This window comes from Cherax quadricarinatus, unplaced genomic scaffold (assembly GCF_038502225.1).
Source record: "Cherax quadricarinatus isolate ZL_2023a unplaced genomic scaffold, ASM3850222v1 Contig474, whole genome shotgun sequence".
In the NCBI taxonomy this organism is placed as follows: Eukaryota; Metazoa; Arthropoda; class Malacostraca; order Decapoda; family Parastacidae; genus Cherax; species Cherax quadricarinatus.
In genome coordinates this window covers 1-21,240 of record NW_027195500.1, presented here as the reverse complement: position 1 = coordinate 21,240, position 21,240 = coordinate 1, and the positions used below count along the sequence as shown (strand labels likewise).

Below are 21,240 nucleotides of genomic sequence, written 5' to 3'. Positions count from 1 at the left end.
CTCCCTTCCTCACTTCCCATCCTACACTTCCTATCCAACACTTCCCATCCTACACTAAGTCTTCCCCAGGTTCATGTGTCCAGGAGTCTATCTGTGTCCCCTCAGACATTATCCCTTCCTCACTTCCCATCATACACTTCCTATTCTAAACTTCCTATCCTACACTTCCCATCCTACACTTCCTATCCTAAACTTCCTATCCTACACTTCCCATCCTACACTAAGTCTTCCCCAGGTTCATGTGTCCAGGAGTCTATCTGTGTCCCCTAAGACATTCTCCCTTCCTCACTTCCCATCCTACACTTCCTATCCAACACTTCCCATCCTACACTAAGTCTTTCCCAGATTTATGTGTCCAGGAGTCTATCTGTGTCCCCTCAGACAATCTCCCTTCCTCACTTCCCATCCTACACTTCCTATTCTAAACTTCCTATCCTACACTTCCCATCCTACACTTCCTATCCTAAACTTCCTATCCTACACTTCCCATCCTACACTAAGTCTTCCCCAGGTTCATGTGTCCAGGAGTCTATCTGTGTCCCCTCAGACATTCTCCCTTCCTCACTTCCCATCCTATTCTTCCTATCTTAAACTTCCTATCCAACACTTCCCATCCTACACTAAGTCTTTCCCAGATTTATGTGTCCAGGAGTCTATCTGTGTCCCCTCAGACAATCTCCCTTCCTCACTTCCCATCCTACACTTCCTATTCTAAACTTCCTATCCTACACTTCCCATCCTACACTTCCTATCCTAAACTTCCTATCCTACACTTCCCATCCTACACTAAGTCTTCCCCAGGTTCATGTGTCCAGGAGTCTATCTGTGTCCCCTCAGACAATCTCCCTTCCTCACTTCCCATCCTACACTTCCTATTCTAAACTTCCTATCCTACACTTCCCATCCTACACTTCCTATCCTAAACTTCCTATCCTACACTTCCCATCCTACACTAAGTCTTCCCCAGGTTCATGTGTCCAGGAGTCCATCTGTGTCCCCTCAGACATTCTCCCTTCCTCACTTCCCATCCTACACTTCCTATCCAACACTTCCCATCCTACACTAAGTCTTCCCCAGGTTCATGTGTCCAGGAGTCTATCTGTGTCCCCTCAGACATTCTCCCTTCCTCACTTCCCATCCTACACTTCCTATCCAACACTTCCCATCCTACACTGTCTTCCCCAGGTTCATGTGTCCAGAAGTCCATCTGTGTCCCCTCAGACATTCTCCCTTCCTCACTTCCCATCCTACACTTCCTATCCAACACTTCCCATCTTACACTAAGTCTTCCCCAGGTTCTGTGCCCCCTCAGACATTCTCCCTTCCTCACTTCCCATCCTACTCTTCCTATCTTAAACTTCCTATCCAACACTTCCCACCCTACACTAAGTCTTCCCCAGGTTCATGTGTCCAGGAGTCCATCTGTGTCCCCTCAGACATTCTCCCTTCCTCACTTCCCATCCTACTCTTCCTATCCAACACTCCCCATCCTACACTAAGTCTTCCAGGTTCATGTGTCCAGGAGTCTATCTGTGTCCCCTCAGACATTCTCCCTTCCTCACTTTCCATCCTACACTTCCTATCCAACACTTCCCATCCTACACTAAGTCTTCCCCAGGTTCATGTGTCCAGGAGTCCATCTGTGTCCCCTCAGATATTCTCCCTTCCCCACTTCCTATCCTACACTTCCTATCCTACACTTCCCATCCTACACTTCCTATCCTACACTTCCCATCGTACACTTCCTATCATACACTTCCCATCCTACACTTCCTACCCTACACTTCCTATCCGAACTTTTGCATCTAAGCCTTCCCCGGGAATTCATCCGTGGGCCCCCGGATGTCTTCCCTTGAAGTCTGGTGATGCCTCACCTAGTTCTACCCCCGGTCCGTGGTCAGCAAGTCCCACCCCAGGCCCGTGGTTCCAGGTATACGCCCGTCACCGCTTCCCTGAGGTCAGCAAGTCCCACCGCAGGTCCGTGGATCCAGGTATACACCCTTCACCACTTCCCTGAGGTCACCAAGTCCCACCCCAGGTCAGTGGATCCAGGTATTCACCCGTCGCCACTTCCCTGAGGTCAGCAAGTCCCACCCCAGGTCCATGGTTCCAGGTATTCACCCATCACCACGTCCCTGAGGTCAGCAAGTCCCACCCCAGGTCCGTGGTTCCAGGTATTCACCTGTCACCACGTCCCTGAGGTCAGCAAGTCCCACCCCAGGTCCGTGGATCCAGGTATTCACCCTTCACACTTCCCTGAGGTCAGCAGTCCCACCCTAGGTCCGTGGATCCAGGTATTCACCCTTCACCACTTCCCTGAGGTCAGCAGTCCCACCCCAGGTCCGTGGTTCCAGGTATTCACCTGTCACCACGTCCCTGAGGTCAGCAGTCCCACCCCAGGTCCATGGTTCCAGGTATTCACCCGTCACCACGTCCCTGAGGTCAGCAAGTCCCACCCCAGGTCCGTGGTTCCAGGTATTCACCTGTCACCACGTCCCTGAGGTCAGCAGTCCCACCCCAGGTCCGTGGATCCAGGTATTCACCCTTCACCACTTCCCTGAGGTCAGCAGTCCCACCCTAGGTCCGTGGATCCAGGTATTCACCCTTCACCACTTCCCTGAGGTCAGCAGTCCCACCCCAGGTCCGTGGTTCCAGGTATTCACCTGTCACCACGTCCCTGAGGTCAGCAGTCCCACCCCAGGTCCGTGGTTCCAGGTATTCACCTGTCACCACTTCCCTGAGGTCAGCAGTCCCACCCCAGGTCCGTGGTTCCAGGTATTCACCTGTCACCACGTCCCTGAGGTCAGCAGTCCCACCCCAGGTCCGTGGTTCCAGGTATTCACCCGTCACCACTTCCCTGAGGCCAGCAAGTCCCACCCCAGGTCCGTGGTTTCAGGTATTCACCCGTCACCACTTCCCTGAGGTCAGCAAGTCCCACCCCAGGTCCGTGGATCCAGGTATTCACCCGTCACCACGTCCCTGAGGTCAGCAAGTCCCACCCCAGGTCCGTGGTTCCAGGTATTCACCTGTCACCACTTTCCTGAGGTCAGCAGTCCCACCCCAGGTCCGTGGATCCAGGTATTCACCCTTCACCACTTCCCTGAGGTCAGCAGTCCCACCCCAGGTCCGTGGATCCAGGTATTCACCCTTCACCACTTCCCTGAGGTCAGCAGTCCCACCCCAGGTCCGTGGATCCAGGTATTCACCCTTCACCACTTCCCTGAGGTCAGCAGTCCCACCCTAGGTCCGTGGATCCAGGTATTCACCCTTCACCACTTCCCTGAGGTCAGCAGTCCCACCCTAGGTCCGTGGATCCAGGTATTCACCCTTCACCACTTCCCTGAGGTCAGCAGTTTTAGCCAGCCTTGAAGCACTGTCCATATATGATATTACTACACAAGTGTATTAATATCAGTATACGAAGGTAGATGTTATTACAGAGGAGGACACGCAGATAATCTGCGCTCTGTAATAACATCCTCCTGGACAGACTCGAACGTCGACTACCTGAGACATGAGAGATCTCTATCACAGTTCGTCCACCAAGAACTGGCCACTAGTGAAAATTTGGAACATATATTTATATTTAATATTTTACATATGTTAATTATTAGCTTGATTAATTATTTAGCTGTGTAAGTACATTTATGAACGTATTTAGGTGCGTGAACGTTAGCGGCGCGTGACGCGTCAAGCGCTGAATTATACGAAAAATACGAAAAGAATTGAAAAATGAGTTAATGTTACCGAAAATGAGCTGAAGAATCTGGTAATATTTTTGTGTATGTCTCGTCTCTGTACGATAATTCTCTAAAGAAGTTACCGTAATTATAATAAATGAGGTAAATGCGTAATTGTTGTGACGTATACCATAACAGTAATACATTTGTTGTTATTGTTAGACATTTCTCGTCATTTTTTTGTTCATATTTTAGTGTCAAATGCTACAAAATACAAATTGGTAACTCTGTGAGTGGCTGCAGTTTGAGCTGCTTCAACCACACGAGTCTCAGTGCTGACTAACAGTCGGCAGGAGGTGGAGGTAAGTCGCTGTGAGTGACCGTAGCAGACCCTAGTGATCCCTAATTTTGCCATATATTGTGCAAATTTCATACAAAATGCGTCGCCCGAAGAAACAGTTTTCGCATACGATCAGCCGGAAGCGATTAGAAATGATGAAAAAAAAGCCAAAGAAATGAAGGCAGTAGCAGGTAAAACATGACTCGTGGCTGCCATCATCACAACACTTATCAAGACCAACACATTGTTTACTGCTGGGGAAATAACTGATGTTTCTGAAACCCAGTCAGTTGTTGAACAAGTAAAGCAAAGCGTAAGATGACTTGTGTAGCCAGCACCTCGATGGCCACCCCAGATGCTGGCAGCATCACCATGGCCACCCCAGATGCTGGCAGCATCACCATGGCCACCCTAGATGCCGGCAGCATCACCGTGGCCACCCTAGATGCCGGCAGCATCACCGTGGCCACCCTAGATGCAGGCAGCATCACCGTGGCCACCCTAGATGCAGGCAGCATCACCATGGCCACCCTAGATGCAGGCAGCATCACCGTGGCTACCCCAGATGGTGGCAGCATCACCATGACCACCCCAGATGCTGGCAGCATCACCATGGCCACCCTAGATGCAGGCAGCATCACCGTGGCTACCCCAGATGCTGGCAGCAGCACTGTGGCCATCCAAGATGTGGCCACCCCACGTGGCCATGGCATACCTAGAGGAATGAAGCGTAAACTAGGTGACTCATCTGTGGCCACCACCACCACCATTGTGGCCACAGTGACCACGCCTTCACCCATATATACATCTGTCTTGACCACACCTGTGGTTACATATGTGACAACCTCCCCACAAATGACCATATTTTCTGCGGCCACCCCAGACGTGGCCACTCTAGACATGGCCACCCCATGTTGAGAAATGGCTTTACCAGCTAAGATATTTATAAATATAAATATAGTGAACACTTAGCTGATAAAAGACAGCAAATCGTCTACACAGCCGCCCCTGCAGACGAGGTCTAGAAGCTGTCGAAACCATCTTTCAACGGGCTGTAAAGATTTATAATTTGTAAGATTATAAATTACCCCTAAGGGGTGTTATGTCAGCATATTTCATTCACTGATGGCTGACAACTTACTTGTTTGGACTCGAAAGTCCACACCTTACTGCCGACTATAGGCTGATTACAAACTCCTTGCGACTCAAGAACTGCGCAGTCCCCCGTACCACAAAAAATTCGTAACATACCTTGCTCTTGTAACGTGAGCTATGGTGTTCTTCACACCTTCGACAGGTATCGGTGACTTGATAGAAGCTGAAGTGTCCTTGGATGTCCACGTCTTCCATTGTCTAGGAAACGCACACTGGTACACTATGTTCCACAAGATTTGTCTTTATTGTTCACAATCTTATCACAAGAGAAGCTGATCACACTTCTCTTAAGTGTTTATTGTGTTTTGTGAGACACTTTGTTCACACTAATGCACAGATCGTTGTTCTTTGTTGGTTATCCTGGTGTCAGTGTCACTCTCAGTAGAGTCAAAAGTAATCTGAAGACGCCACAGCGCCCCATGCCGTCACTGCCCCTTGCACAAAAAAAAAAAGCTGACCTAGTACTTTTTGCTTCCTTGCCACTTCCTCGATGAAGCAAAGCAGAATGTTTAAATCTTGCTGTCTTAAGCATAGACAACAATGTCCACTATCTTTACTATGGTAATAAAGTGGGAGCAGGATTTTCCTTAATTGTCCTGCTGAAGTAAGAGATGTACTGTCTCTTATTAAAATACACTCTGCAACACTGGACTGCAAGGAGCGGTAAGCCACGTCACATATTGGTACTGCATCTGGGATCAATTACTCACTGTAGCAGTAAACAAGACGCTTGCCCCTTCTGAGAGGGCTGGGCCCCCTCAGGGCTGAAAGGGCTGAAAGGGGCTGAAGGGGGCTGATACCCCCCTCCTGGAGAAAATTTCTCCACACCCCAGATGTGGCCACCACTGTCCCCAGCTCAGCTGATCCCAGCTTAGCTGTCACCATCTCAGCTGACCACAGCTCAGCTGACCCCGTCTCAGCCGTCACCAGCTCAGCTAACCCCAGCACATCTACAGCTGGAGACGGTGAAATATTTGTTGAAAGTGATAGTGTACATGATATATCAAGTGCTACAAGGCGAGTGTCCTTATTGCAGCCATTAAATCCTGTTATAGAGGAAAATCATATGGTATTGATGGAACGTTGTAATTTTGAGGTTATTATGAAGTGTATGTTTTGTTAAGAATGTTTTAGTAATAAAGTCACTTTTACATTTGATCACCATCACCTAGAGACACTTGTTAGTACAAACTGTACTGAGTGTAAGTATGTAGTGTTGGAAAAACCCAGTTGGTATGAGACATTGAATGCTGCAACTGGTAGGATGATATATGCTGAAATGCTTGCACATTATTTGATAGTCACGCTGTATAGCCCTTGTGGCTTAGCGCTTCTTTTTGATTATAATAATATAATAATATTTGATAGTCAACTACCAATTTGGTCACAGCATCAATTGTGGCACCAATGCCATAATTTGAATGATGGTCCCTTGTGTGTCAAGTTCCATCATATGTAACGTCAACATCAAGAACTCCACTTTGGTCAGGTACGCTGCCTACTTTGGCGTATTCCTGTGTAACAATTATTGCCACGTCCAACTTCGCACTTTTTTATGTTTATTTATTGGACGATTTTGATGTAACTTTTATTTAATATACTATGACATGCCTAGAGTCTGTGATAAAAATTCCAATGAAATCGTACGAAGGCAAAAAAAAAAAAGTCCAACCGTCCCATAGTGTTCCCTGCATGATAACTATAATTAACTGTTATCAGTTACTTTTTTCCCCTCGTCATGGTACACAAAGGTTCACCAGCACACTCTTCCCTCGTCATGGTACACAAAGGTTCACCACCACACTCTTCCCTCGTCATGGTACACAAAGGTTCACAAGTACACTCTTCCCTCGTCATGGTACACAAAGGTTCACCACCACACTCTTCCCTCGTCATGGTACACAAAGGTTCACAAGTACACTCTTCCCTCGTCATGGTACACAAAGGTTCACCACCACACTCTTCCCTCGTCATGGTACACAAAGGTTCACCACCACACTCTTCCCTCGTCATGGTACACAAAGGTTCACAAGTACACTCTTCCCTCGTCATGGTACACAAAGGTTCACAAGTACACTCTTCCCTCGTCATGGTACACAAAGGTTCACAAGTACACTCTTCCCTCGTCATGGTACACAAAGGTTCACAAGCACACTCTTCCCTCGTCATGGTACACAAAGGTTCACAAGTACACTCTTCCCTCGTCATGGTACACAAAGGTTCACCACCACACTCTTCCCTCGTCATGGTACACAAAGGTTCACAAGTACACTCTTCCCTCGTCATGGTACACAAAGGTTCACAAGCACACTCTTCCCTCGTCATGGTACACAAAGGTTCACAAGTACACTCTTCCCTCGTCATGGTACACAAAGGTTCACCACCACACTCTTCCCTCGTCATGGTACACAAAGGTTCACAAGTACACTCTTCCCTCGTCATGGTACACAAAGGTTCACAAGTACACTCTTCCCTCGTCATGGTACACAAAGGTTCACAAGTACACTCTTCCCTCGTCATGGTACACAAAGGTTCACAAGCACACTCTTCCCTAGTCATGGTACACAAAGGTTCACCAGCACACTTTTCCCTCATCATGGTACACAGAGGTTAACAGCACACTCTTCCCTCGTCATGGTACACAAAGGTTCACCAGCACACTCTTCCCTCGTCATGGTACACAAAGGTTCACCAGCACACTCTTCCCTCGTCATGGTACACAAAGGTTCAACAGCACACTCTTCCCTCGTCATGGTACACAAAGGTTCACCAGCACACTCTTCCCTCGTCATGGTACACAAAGGTTCACCAGCACACTCTTCCCTCGTCATGGTACACAAAGGTTCACCAGCACACTCTTCACTCGTCATGGTACACAAAGGTTCACAAGCACACTCTTCCCTCGTCATGGTACACAGGTTCACCAGCACACTCTTTCCTCGTCATGGTACACAAAGGTTCACAAGCACACTCTTCCCTCGTCATGGTACACAGGTTCACCAGCACACTCTTTCCTCGTCATGGTACACAGAGGTTCACAAGCACACTCTTCCCTCGTCATGGTACACAGAGGTTCACCAGCACACACTTTCCTCGTCATGGTACACAAAGGTTCACAAGCACACTCTTCCCTCGTCATGGTACACAGAGGTTCACAAGCACACTCTTCCCTCGTTATGGTACACAGATGTTCACAAGCACACTCTTCCCTCGTCATGGTACACAGAGGTTCACAAGCACACTCTTCCCTCGTCATGGTACACAGAGGTTCACCAGCACACACTTTCCTCGTCATGGTACACAAAGGTTCACAAGCACACTCTCCCCTCGTCATGGTACACAAAGGTTCACAAGCACACTCTTCCCTCGTCATGGTACACAGAGGTTCACAAGCACACTCTTCCCTCGTTATGGTACACAGAGGTTCACAAGCACACTCTTCCCTCGTCATGGTACACAGAGGTTCACAAACACACTTCCATACGCTCAATTCTGTATTTCCACATATACATCTTACACACACTGAACGAAACAGACGCACGAACAAAGCAACACATACACATGTACATAACGTGTACAAACACAGACACTCCTTCAGCAGACACTGACGGGTCACCACACACCATCAGACAGTGAGAGGTCACCACACACTTTCAGCAGACACTGATGGGTCACCACACACTTTCAGCAGACACTGACGGGTCACCACATACCTTCAGCAGAAAGTGACGGGTCACCACACACCTTCAGCAGACAGTGACGGGTCGCCACACACCTTCAGCAGACAGTGACGGGTCACCCCACACCTTCAGCAGAAAGTGACGTGTCACCACACACCTTCAGCAGACAGTGACGGGTCACCACACACCTTCAGCAAACAGTGACGGGTCACCACACACCTACATATATATATAATATACAATTGCATACATCTTAAAGTACGTTCTTGTATGTATACATGCATACATTTGCCAGTGATTCCATCTGTGACCTTCAAACTCATTTACGAAACACGAGAAACAGAGATTATTATAATTTTTCTACAGTTTTTATGGAGGAGATTTAGTGATTCGCATTTGACACTCATCAATACACAATAATATGTACGTTCATACACAATATGTGACGCTCATACATAATATTTGACAGTCATCAATGTACAATAATATGTACGTTCATACACAATATGTGACGCTCATACATAATATTTGACACTCATCAATGTACAATAATATGTACGTTCATACACAATATGTGACGCTCATACATAATATTTGACAGTCATCAATACACAATAACATGTACACTCACCCACAATTTGATAAATTAGACACATGTGCAACACTTGGGTATCTTTATTGAGGAAACGTTTCGCCACACCGTGGCTTCATCACTCCATACAAAGGAGAAACTTGGAGAACAGGAGGAGAATGAGGTAATCAGTCCCTCAGCCTTGAGTCGATGTGGTCAGTCCATCAATCTTGAATAGATTGATGGACTGACCACATCGACTCAAGGCTGAGGGACTGATTACCTCATTCTCCTCCTGTTCTCCAAGTTTCTCCTTTGTATGGACTGATGAAGCCACAGTGTGGCGAAACGTTTCCTCAATAAAGATACCCAAGAGTTGCACATGTGTCTAATTTATCAACGTGTCGGTTCTGTGAACCATTCATCTACACACACAATTTGCGACGCTCATAAGCAATATGTGACACTCATACACATTACGTGAACCATACATTCATTCTTACAAAATAGCATGTACACATGACAATCATCAACATACAATAACATGACACCTATTCACAATAACACGTAAGAATATGTACATAAGAATATGTACACAGGACACAGTCCTGCATTAGTGTCACAAACGTGTTCCGCCGGTGATCCAGTTCCCAGGCTCCTGGACAGGTCACTCATGAAGCGTCACATCACTGGTGATCCAGCTGTCAATCTCCTGGACAGGTCACTCATGAAGCGTCACATCACTGGTGATCCAGCTGCCAGGTTCCTGGACAGGTCACTCATGAAGCGTCACATTACTGGTGATCCAGCTCCCAGGCTCCTGGACAGGTCAATCATGAAGTGTCACATCACTGGTGATCCAGCTGCCAGGCTCCTGGACAGGTCACTCATGAAGTGTCACATCACTGGTGATCCAGCTGTCAGGCTCCTGGACAGGTCACTCATGAAGTGTCACATCACTGAACAGGTCATGATCAAAAAATGCGTTCTACGTAGGTGGGATGTGTCCATCTACTTATTGTTTTAGCAGCACAACTCACTTGGTGCTTGGTAGACAAAGTTGTAGTGGGTGATCTTGTGAGTGACGACAACGTTACCTTCATGGAGTTTGAAGATGTTGCTACCCAGGTCAGTCTCAAGTTGAGGATTGACTACAAAGTGGGACAAATCATCTGTGACTTCGAGGAAGAACTTTCAAGCTCCCCATGCTGAAGTCTTACTGTATCCGCCTTAGAAAAAGATATCAGAGGAAACGTTTCGCCAGCCAATATATGTTCATTCCAGTAAAGAGATGTTACTACAATAAAGATACCCATGTGTTGCACAAAAGTCTCATTCATCCACTTTTTGCTTCTCTAAACCATTTATCAACAATAGTATCATAGTTTTTGAAGTTGTGGAAAACACGCAGAATCAGTGCTGCTCTTTTCTTAGTCTACGGGAGATGGTATTGACATGCATTTATATAAAATTGTTTCCAGTATGAAGGCCACCTCCCCATATACTTGCAGCTGGACCTACAAGGATCACAACAACGTATGTATAAATTAGGCGAGCTGACATGCCACACATAAGCCCATCTTGCACGTTAATAAGAATTATGATGATGACAACCTTCTTTTCAGGTGGGAAGACCATGTTGGCAGTCTTGCTGGAAGACCATGTTGGCAGTCTTGCTGGAAGACCATGTTGGCAGTCTTGCTGGAAGACCATGTTGGCAGTCTTGCTGGAAGACCATGTTGGCAGTCTTGCTGGAAGACCATGTTGGCAGTCTTGCTGGAAGACCATGTTGGCAGTCTTGCTGGAAGACCATGTTGGCAGTCTTGCTGGAAGACCATGTTGGCAGTCTTGCTGGAAGACCATGTTGGCAGTCTTGCTGGAAGACCATGTTGGCAGTCTTGCTGGAAGACCATGTTGGCAGTCTTGCTGGAAGACCATGTTGGCAGTCTTGCTGGAAGACCATGTTGGCAGTCTTGCATGTTGGCAGTCTTGCTGGAAGACCATGTTGGCAGTCTTGCTGGAAGACCATGTTGGCAGTCTTGCTGGAAGACCAAGACCATGTTGGCAGTCTTGCTGGAAGACCATGTTGGCAGTCTTGCTGGAAGACCATGTTGGCAGTCTTGCTGGAAGACCATGTTGGCAGTCTTGCTGGAAGACCATGTTGGCAGTCTTGCTGGAAGACCATGTTGGCAGTCTTGCTGGAAGACCATGTTGGCAGTCTTGCTGGAAGACCATGTTGGCAGTCTTGCTGGAAGACCATGTTGGCAGTCTTGCTGGAAGACCATGTTGGCAGTCTTGCTGGAAGACCATGTTGGCAGTCTTGCTGGAAGACCATGTTGGCAGTCTTGCTGGAAGACCATGTTGGCAGTCTTGCTGGAAGACCATGTGGCAGTCTTGCTGGAAGACCATGTTGGCAGTCTTGCTGGAAGACCATGTTGGCAGTCTTGCTGGAAGACCATGTTGGCAGTCTTGCTGGAAGACCATGTTGGCAGTCTTGCTGGAAGACCATGTTGGCAGTCTTGCTGGAAGACCATGTTGGCAGTCTTGCTAGAAGACCATGTTGGCAGTCTTGCTGGAAGACCATGTTGGCAGTCTTGCTGGAAGACCATGTTGGCAGTCTTGCTAGAAGACCATGTTGGCAGTCTTGCTGGAAGACCATGTTGGCAGTCTTGCTGGAAGACCATGTTGGCAGTCTTGCTGGAAGACCATGTTGGCAGTCTTGCTGGAAGACCATGTTGGCAGTCTTGCTGGAAGACCATGTTGGCAGTCTTGCTGGAAGACCATGTTGGCAGTCTTGCTGGAAGACCATGTTGGCAGTCTTGCTGGAAGAGGAAGTTGGCAGTCTTGCTGGATGTTGGCAGTCTTGCTGGAAGACCATGTTGGCAGTCTTGCTGGAAGACCATGTTGGCAGTCTTGCTGGAAGACCATGTTGGCAGTCTTGCTGGAAGACCATGTTGGCAGTCTTGCTGGAAGACCATGTTGGCAGTCTTGCTGGAAGACCATGTTGGCAGTCTTGCTGGAAGACCATGTTGGCAGTCTTGCTGGAAGACCATGTTGGCAGTCTTGCTGGAAGACCATGTTGGCAGTCTTGCTGGAAGACCATGTTGGCAGTCTTGCTGGAAGACCATGTTGGCAGTCTTGCTGGAAGACCATGTTGGCAGTCTTGCTGGAAGACCATGTTGGCAGTCTTGCTGGAAGACCATGTTGGCAGTCTTGCTGGAAGACCATGTTGGCAGTCTTGCTGGAAGACCATGTTGGCAGTCTTGCTGGAAGACCATGTTGGCAGTCTTGCTGGAAGACCATGTTGGCAGTCTTGCTGGAAGACCATGTTGGCAGTCTTGCTGGAAGACCATGTTGGCAGTCTTGCTGGAAGACCATGTTGGCAGTCTTGCTGGAAGACCATGTTGGCAGTCTTGCTGGAAGACCATGTTGGCAGTCTTGCTGGAAGACCATGTTGGCAGTCTTGCTGGAAGACCATGTTGGCAGTCTTGCTGGAAGACCATGTTGGCAGTCTTGCTGGAAGACCATGTTGGCAGTCTTGCTGGAAGACCATGTTGGCAGTCTTGCTGGAAGACCATGTTGGCAGTCTTGCTGGAAGACCATGTTGGCAGTCTTGCTGGAAGACCATGTTGGCAGTCTTGCTGGAAGACCATGTTGGCAGTCTTGCTGGAAGACCATGTTGGCAGTCTTGCTGGAAGACCATGTTGGCAGTCTTGCTGGAAGACCATGTTGGCAGTCTTGCTGGAAGACCATGTTGGCAGTCTTGCTGGAAGACCATGTTGGCAGTCTTGCTGGAAGACCATGTTGGCAGTCTTGCTGGAAGACCATGTTGGCAGTCTTGCTGGAAGACCATGTTGGCAGTCTTGCTGGAAGACCATGTTGGCAGTCTTGCTGGAAGACCATGTTGGCAGTCTTGCTGGAAGACCATGTTGGCAGTCTTGCTGGAAGACCATGTTGGCATGCTTGGCAGTCTTGCTGGAAGACCATGTTGGCAGTCTTGCTGGAAGACCATGTTGGCAGTCTGTTGGCAGTCTTGCTGGAAGTCTTGCTGGAAGACCATGTTGGCAGTCTTGCTGGAAGACCATGTTGGCAGTCTTGCTGGAAGACCATGTTGGCAGTCTTGCTGGAAGACCATGTTGGCAGTCTTGCTGGAAGACCATGTTGGCAGTCTTGCTGGAAGACCATGTTGGCAGTCTTGCTGGAAGACCATGTTGGCAGTCTTGCTGGAAGACCATGTTGGCAGTCTTGCTGGAAGACCATGTTGGCAGTCTTGCTGGAAGACCATGTTGGCAGTCTTGCTGGAAGACCATGTTGGCAGTCTTGCTGGAAGACCATGTTGGCAGTCTTGCTGGAAGACCATGTTGGCAGTCTTGCTGGAAGACCCTTGCTGGAGAGGAATTCGTAAAGATTTTGCTTGTTGTTTGGATATTTCAATAAGTCCTGCTGGTTTTCAGAGATTTGTTCTGGCCATCTACCTCTTTGTTAATGCTTTTGCCAATTATTCTGGTAGAGTTCACCAGTTGTTTAGTGATGTGTGGAAGGAAGATTCATCTGAATATGAGTGTTTGTGATTTCAAAATAGAATGATAGAAGGCGTAGGGCAGCCGTGCCACCTAAGGTATTAATATCAAATGAACATGGGAGATCTGTTGAAGAATTGAGACACTTATACAACACATGGGAATCTTTATTGAAGAAACGTTTCGCCACACAGTGGCTTCATCAGCCCAATACAAAGTAGAATTGGGTAAGGAGAGGAGAAGTTTGAGGTAATCAGTCCCTCAACCTGGAATCGATATGTTCAGTCCATCACTCTTGTAGGAAGTGACGGTTGAGGGACTGATTACCTTAAACTTCTCTCCTTACCCATTTCTACTTTGTATTGGACTGATGAAGCCACTGTGTGGCAAAACGTTTCTTCAATAAAGATTCCCATGTGTTATATAAGTGTCTCAATTCTTCAACTTGTCGGTTTTCAAAACCATTCATCACTTGGGAGATCTGATGGCATAATTTCGTTATGTATCTTCTTCTGGCAGCTTAACACATCAGTTATCACAGACATAATTTTCCTGTCAGGTATTCTCATGCTTGATGACCTTTCCAAATTCTGTTTTTATGTTTTTCTTTTCATTCTGGAGATGTCAGCATATGTGTTGTGTATAAAGATCTTACCATCAATCATTCTGCGGTTAACGTCACTCACATCATATTTCTTCCCCATTCTAATGTTCAGTCTGAACAACAACTGAACCTCTTGACCATGTCTGCGAGCACTCAGGTACTGTCACCTGATTCACTGTTTGGGTAGTTTGTTTAAAGGTCAGGTATACAAGTGTACCCGATAAAGCAGCACCTGAGTGAGTGTATATGTCGTTCATAATAATCCGAATTAAGCTCTGCCCTAAATAATTAACTTCTCCAAAATGTTCTTTTACGGATTAATCTGTTCTTCAGTGTTCTTTATTGAAAATGATGTAAAAACAAATTCAATTTGGCATCAAGCCTAACTTAAGAGGCCTCACCTCACCTCACCTCACCTCACCTCACCTCACCTCACCTCACCTACCTCACCTCACCTCACCTACCTCACCTCACCTACCTCACCTCACCTACCTCACCTCATCTCTTCACCTCACCTCCTCACCTCACCTCCCTCACCTCACCTCCCTCACCTCACCTCACCTCACCTCACCTCACCTCACCTCACCTCACCTCACCTACCTCACCTACCTCACCTCACCTCACCTCACCTCACCTACCTCACCTCACCTACCTCACCTCACCTCACCTCACCTATCTCACCTCACCTCACCTCACCTCACCTACCTCACCTCACCTCACCTCACCTCACCTCACCTCACCTCACCTCACATAACCTAACCTCACCTCACCTACACCTCACCTCACCTCACCTCACCTGACCTCACCTGACCTCACCTCACCTCACCTCACCTCACCTCACCTCACCTCACTTCACCTTACCTCACCTCACCTTACCTCACCTCACCTCACCTACCTCACCTAACCTCACCTCACCTCACCTCACCTCACCTCACCTCACCTCACCTCACCTCAACTCACCTCATCTCACCTACCTCACCTCACCTACCTCACCTCAACTCACCTCACCTATCTCACCTCACCTCACCTACCTCACCTCACCTACCTCATCTCACCTCACCTACCTCACCCCACCTCACCTCACCTACCTCACCTCACCTCACCTCACCTACCTCACCTCACCTCACCTCACCTCACCTCACCTACCCAAACCTAAAGTAATTTATTTAGTTTAATTAGATATATTTTCGTAGATTCCATGAAAATGTTTCACTCTGCTTATTCGGCAGAAACGACACTTTCTAAACTCGCAGAGTCGTTTTTATTTCAGTACGACTTAATTAAAAGAAGACGATAAGTGGAAGAGATTAATATTCTGCTGTGTGAGTATGTTATGAGTGAGTGGGAAGTATAACATGGGATGATGGGCAGTGTCATAGTATGACATAGGATGATGGAGAGGGTCATATAGGATGATTGGAAGTGTCATAGTATGACATAGGATAATGAGGAGTGTCATAGTATGACATAGGATAATGAGGAGTGTCATAGTATGACATAGGATAATGGGGAGTGTCATAGTATGACATAGGATGATGGGGAGTGTCATAGTATGACATAGGATGATGGGGAGTGTCATAGTATGACATAGGATGATGGGGAGTGTCATAGTATGACATAGGATGATGGGCAGTGTCATAGTATGACATAGGATAATGAGGAATGTCATAGTATGACATAGGATGATGGGGAGTGTCATAGTATGACATAGGATGATGGGGAGTGTCGTAGTATGACATAGGATGATGGGGAGTGTCGTAGTATGACATAGGATAATTGGGAGTGTCATAGTATGACAAAGAATAATGGGGAGTGTCATATTATGACATAGGATGATGGGGAGTGTCATATAGGATGAATGGAAGTGTCATAGCATGACATAGAATAATGGGGAGTGTCATAGTATGACATAGGATGATAGGGAGTGTCATAATATGACACATTATGATGGGAGTGTCATAGTATGACATAGATTGATTGGAAGTGTCATAGTATGACATAGAATAATGGGGAGTGTCATAGTATGACATAGGATGATGGGGAGTGTCATATAGGATGATGGAGAATGTCATAGTATGATATAGGATGATGAGGAATGTCATATAAGATGATGGAGAGTGTCATAGTATGACATAGGATGATGGGGATTGTCATAGTATGACATAGGATGATGGAGAGTGTCATAGTATGACATAGGATGATGGGGATTGTCATAGTATGGCATAGGATGATGGGGAGTGTCATAGTATGACACGAGAGTCATGTGATCTCCGTCTACCCGTCCTCATCCCAATATGGCACTCTTCAGGTCACCATGCGTCACTCACACCTCACTCTTCAGGTCACCATGCGTCACTCACACCTCACTCTTCAGGTCACCATGCGTCACTCACACCTCACTCTTCAGGTCACCATGCGTCACTCACACCTCACTCTTCAGGTCACCATGCGTCACTCACACCTCACTCTTCAGGTCACCATGCGTCACTCACACCTCACTCTTCAGGTCACCATGCGTCACTCACACCTCACTCTTCAGGTCACCATGCGTCACTCACACCTCACTCTACAGGTCACCATGCGTCACTCATACCTCACTCTTCAGGCCACCATGCGTCACTCACACCTCACTTCAGGTCACCATGCGTCACTCACACCTCACTCTTCAGGTCACCATGCGTCACTCACACCTCACTCTTCAGGTCACCATGCGTCACTCACACCTCACTCTTCAGGTCACCATGCGTCACTCACACCTCACTCTTCAGGTCACCATGCGTCACTCACACCTCACTTCAGGTCACCATGCGTCACTCACACCTCACTCTTCAGGTCACCATGCGTCACTCACACCTCACTCTTCAGGTCACCATGCGTCACTCACACCTCACTCTTCAGGTCACCATGCGTCACTCACACCTCACTCTTCAGGTCACCATGCGTCACTCACACCTCACTCTTCAGGTCACCATGCGTCACTCACACCTCACTCTTCAGGTCACCATGCATCACTCACACCTCACTCTCCGCCTATATATACTGTCTTTCAACCTCTGGATGTTAAAAGTGATCAAGGTCCCAGGACCGAAACGTTTTAAAAAAAATATGTCCTAGTGTTTGCTTACGTGTTTTTCTAAACCAACTTGTCGGTATGTGACTGTCAACGTAGGTAACAGAGCAGTATGTGACTAATAACACATGTATCAGAGCTGTATTTGATAAACAACGCAGGCAACAGAGCAATATATCACTAACAACACAGGTAACAGAGCAGTATATGACTAGCAACACGGGTAACAGAGCAGTTTGTGATTATCAACACGGGTAACTCTGCAGTATGTGACTATCAACACAGGTAACAGAGGTATGGTACTCTCAACACAGGTAACAGAGCAGTATGTGGCTAACAACACAGGGAACAGAGCAGTATATGACTAACAACACAGGTTACAGAGCAGTAAGTGACTAACAACACATGCATCAGAGCTGTATATGACTAACAACACTAGTAACAAAGCAGTATATAACTAACAACACAGATAACAGCAGTATATGACTAATAACACAGGTAACAGAGCAGTATATAGCTAACAACACAGGTAACAGAGCAGTATATGACTAACAACGCATGTAACAGAGCAGTATGTGACTGTCAACACAGGTAACAGAGTAGTATGTGACTAACAACACATGTATCAGAGCTGTATTTGACTAACAACGCAGGTAACAGAGCAATATATCACTAACAACACAGGTGAGAGAGCAGTATATGATTAATAACATGGGTAACAGAGCAGCATATGACCAACAACACTGGTAACAAAGCAGTATATAACTAACAACGCAGGTACCAGAAGTATATGATTAAAAACACTTTTAACAAACCAGCATATGACTAACAACACAGGTGACAAAGCAGTTTGTGACTATCAACACAGGTAACAGAACAGTTTGTGACTATCAACACAGGTAACTCTGCATTATGTGACTATCAACACAGGTAACAGAGCAGTATATGACCAACAAAACAGGTAACAGAGCAGTGTACGACTAACAACACAGGTAATAGAGCAGTATGTGACTAACAACACAGGTATCGGAGCTATATATGACTAACAACCCTAGTAACAAAGCAGTATATAACTAACAACACAGGTAACAGCAGTATATGACTAATAACACAGGTAACAGAGCAGTATATAACTAAGAACACTGGTAAAAGAGCAGTATATGAATAACAACACAGGTAACAGAGCAGTAATGTGACTAACAACACAGGTAACAGAGCAGTAATATGACTAAGAACATAGGTAACAGAGCCGTAATATGGTTAACAACACAGGTAACAGTGCAGTAATATGACTAACAACACAGGTAACAGAGTAGTAATATGACTAAAAACACAGGTATCAGAGCTATATGTGACTAACAACACAGGTAACAGAGCAGTATATGACTAACAACACTGGTAATAAAGCAGTATGTAAATAACAACACAGGTAACAGCAGTATATGACTAACAACACGGGTAACAGATCAGTATATGACTAACAACACAGGTAACAGAGCAGCATATGTCTAACAACACAGGTAACAGAGCAATATATGACTACCAACACAGGTAACAGATCAGTATATGGCTAACAACTTGGGTAACAGAGCAGTATGTGACTAAGAAGACATGTATCAGAGCTGTATGTGACTAACAACACAGGTAACAGAGCAGCATATGTCTAACAACATAGGTAACAGAGCAGCATATGTCTAACAACACAGGTAACAGAGGAATATATCACTAACAACACAGGTGAGAGAGCAGTATATGATTAATAACATAGGTAACAGAGCAGTATATGACCAACAACACTGGTGACAAAGCAGTATATAACTAACAACGCAGGTAACAGCAGTATATGATTAAAAACGCTGGTAACAAACCAGTATATGATTAACAACACAGGTAACAAAGCAGTATATGATTATCAACACAGGTAACAGAACAGTTTGTGAATATCAACACAGGTAACTCTGCAGTATGTGACTATCAACACAGGTAACAGAGCAGTATGTGCCAACAGCACAGGTAACAGAGCAGTGTACGACTAACAACACAGGTAACAGAGCAGCATGTGACTAACAACACAGGTAATGGAGCAGTATGTGACTAACAACACAGGTATCAGAGCTGTATGTGACTAACAACACAGGTAACAGAGCAGTATATGACTAACAACACTAGTAACAAAGCAGTATATAACTAACAACACAGGTAACAGCAGTATATGACTAATAACACAGGTAACAGAGCCGTAATATGGTTAACAACACAGGTAACAGAGTAGTAATGTGACTAACAACACAGGTAACGGAGCAGTGTGTGACTGTCAACACAGGTAACAGTGTGTGACTAACAACACATGTATCAGAGCTGTATGTGACTGACAACACAGGTAACAGAGTAGTATGTGACTAACAACACAAGTAACAGAGCAGTATATGACTAACAACAAGGTAACAGGGTAGTATGTGACTAGCAACACAGGTAACAGAGCACTATATGACTAACCACACGGGTAACAGAGTAGTATGTGACTATCAACACAGGTAACTGAGCAGTATATGACTAACAATACAGGTAACAGAGCAGCATATGTCTAACAACACAGGTAACAGAGCAATATATGACTAACAACACAGGTAACAGAGCAGCATATGTCTAACAACACAGGTAACAGAGCAATTTATGACTAACAACACAGGTAACCGAGCAATATGTGAATATCAACACAGGTAACAGAGTAGTTTATGACTAACAACACTGGTAACAGCACTGTACAACTAACAACGCAGGTAACAGCAGTATATGACTAACAACGCAGGTAACAGAGCAGTATATAACTAACAAGACAGGTAACAGAGGAGTCTATGACTAACAACACATGTAACAGAGCAGTATATGACTAACAACGCAGGTAACAGAGCAGTATATAACTAACAAGACAGGTAACAGAGGAGTCTATGACTAACAACACAGGTAACAGAGCAGTATATGACTAACAACGCTGGTAACAGAGCAGTATATAACTACACAGCAATAGAGAGTATGTCAGCTACACCGTAAATCTGTTCTCTCTTTACTCATACTATAATTTATTTCAATTGTATTAGTACAATATGCTCTTGTATTTTTATCGACTGAATAAATACATGGCTCTTGAATTTATTCATTGTATGAGTACAGACGAAACAAAAAAAGGCACAGTAAAATGGCTTGAACAATACACAAATAACTTGCTCATAGGAGAGAGAAGCTTATGACGACGTTTCGGTCCAACTTGGACCATTTACAAGTTACACTAACAGTAGGGAGGGAGGAGCGAGACACCACTACCACTTGTGCTGAATGACGTACACCAGTGATGGACATACAACCTAAGTTTACCTTCCTCAAGGAACTCTCGTCTTTTGTTCAAAGCGTCATATCATTTATGTAAATAATAATAATACCGTAATTCTTCCGTTGCTAGTTTATATGTTTATAATATTATTATAACGTAAAACCTATATTTGTAACTTACGTAAATACTGAAGAACACATTATCACACTTTTAATCCATACTTCTGATAATTTACGGTTTTTCAGATATTTCCTGTTTGCCACTAAAATTGCAATACTTTGATTAAAAATTC

General features: G+C 45.9%; 1 protein-coding gene across 1 annotated transcript; it reads left to right on the top strand.

Moving 5' to 3' along the window:
• The first annotated feature begins 4,033 nt into the window (after positions 1-4,033).
• LOC138851387 (uncharacterized) lies at positions 4,034-6,980 on the top strand. Its single transcript, XM_070080462.1, has 2 exons — positions 4,034-4,933; positions 6,009-6,980. Exons 1-2 carry the CDS (start codon positions 4,339-4,341, stop codon positions 6,296-6,298), a joined length of 885 nt encoding a protein of 294 aa, XP_069936563.1. The 5' UTR covers positions 4,034-4,338; the 3' UTR covers positions 6,299-6,980.
• The last annotated feature ends 14,260 nt before the right edge of the window (positions 6,981-21,240 follow it).

Bases quoted from the DNA above. Each gene is read 5' to 3' on its own strand.
- LOC138851387 (XM_070080462.1), top strand. From the start codon at position 4,339: ATGACTTGTGTAGCCAGCACCTCGATGGCCACCCCAGATGCTGGCAGC. The intron at 4,934-6,008 runs GTTGAGAAATGG...TCCACACCCCAG, and splicing joins TCTAGACATGGCCACCCCAT to ATGTGGCCACCACTGTCCCC.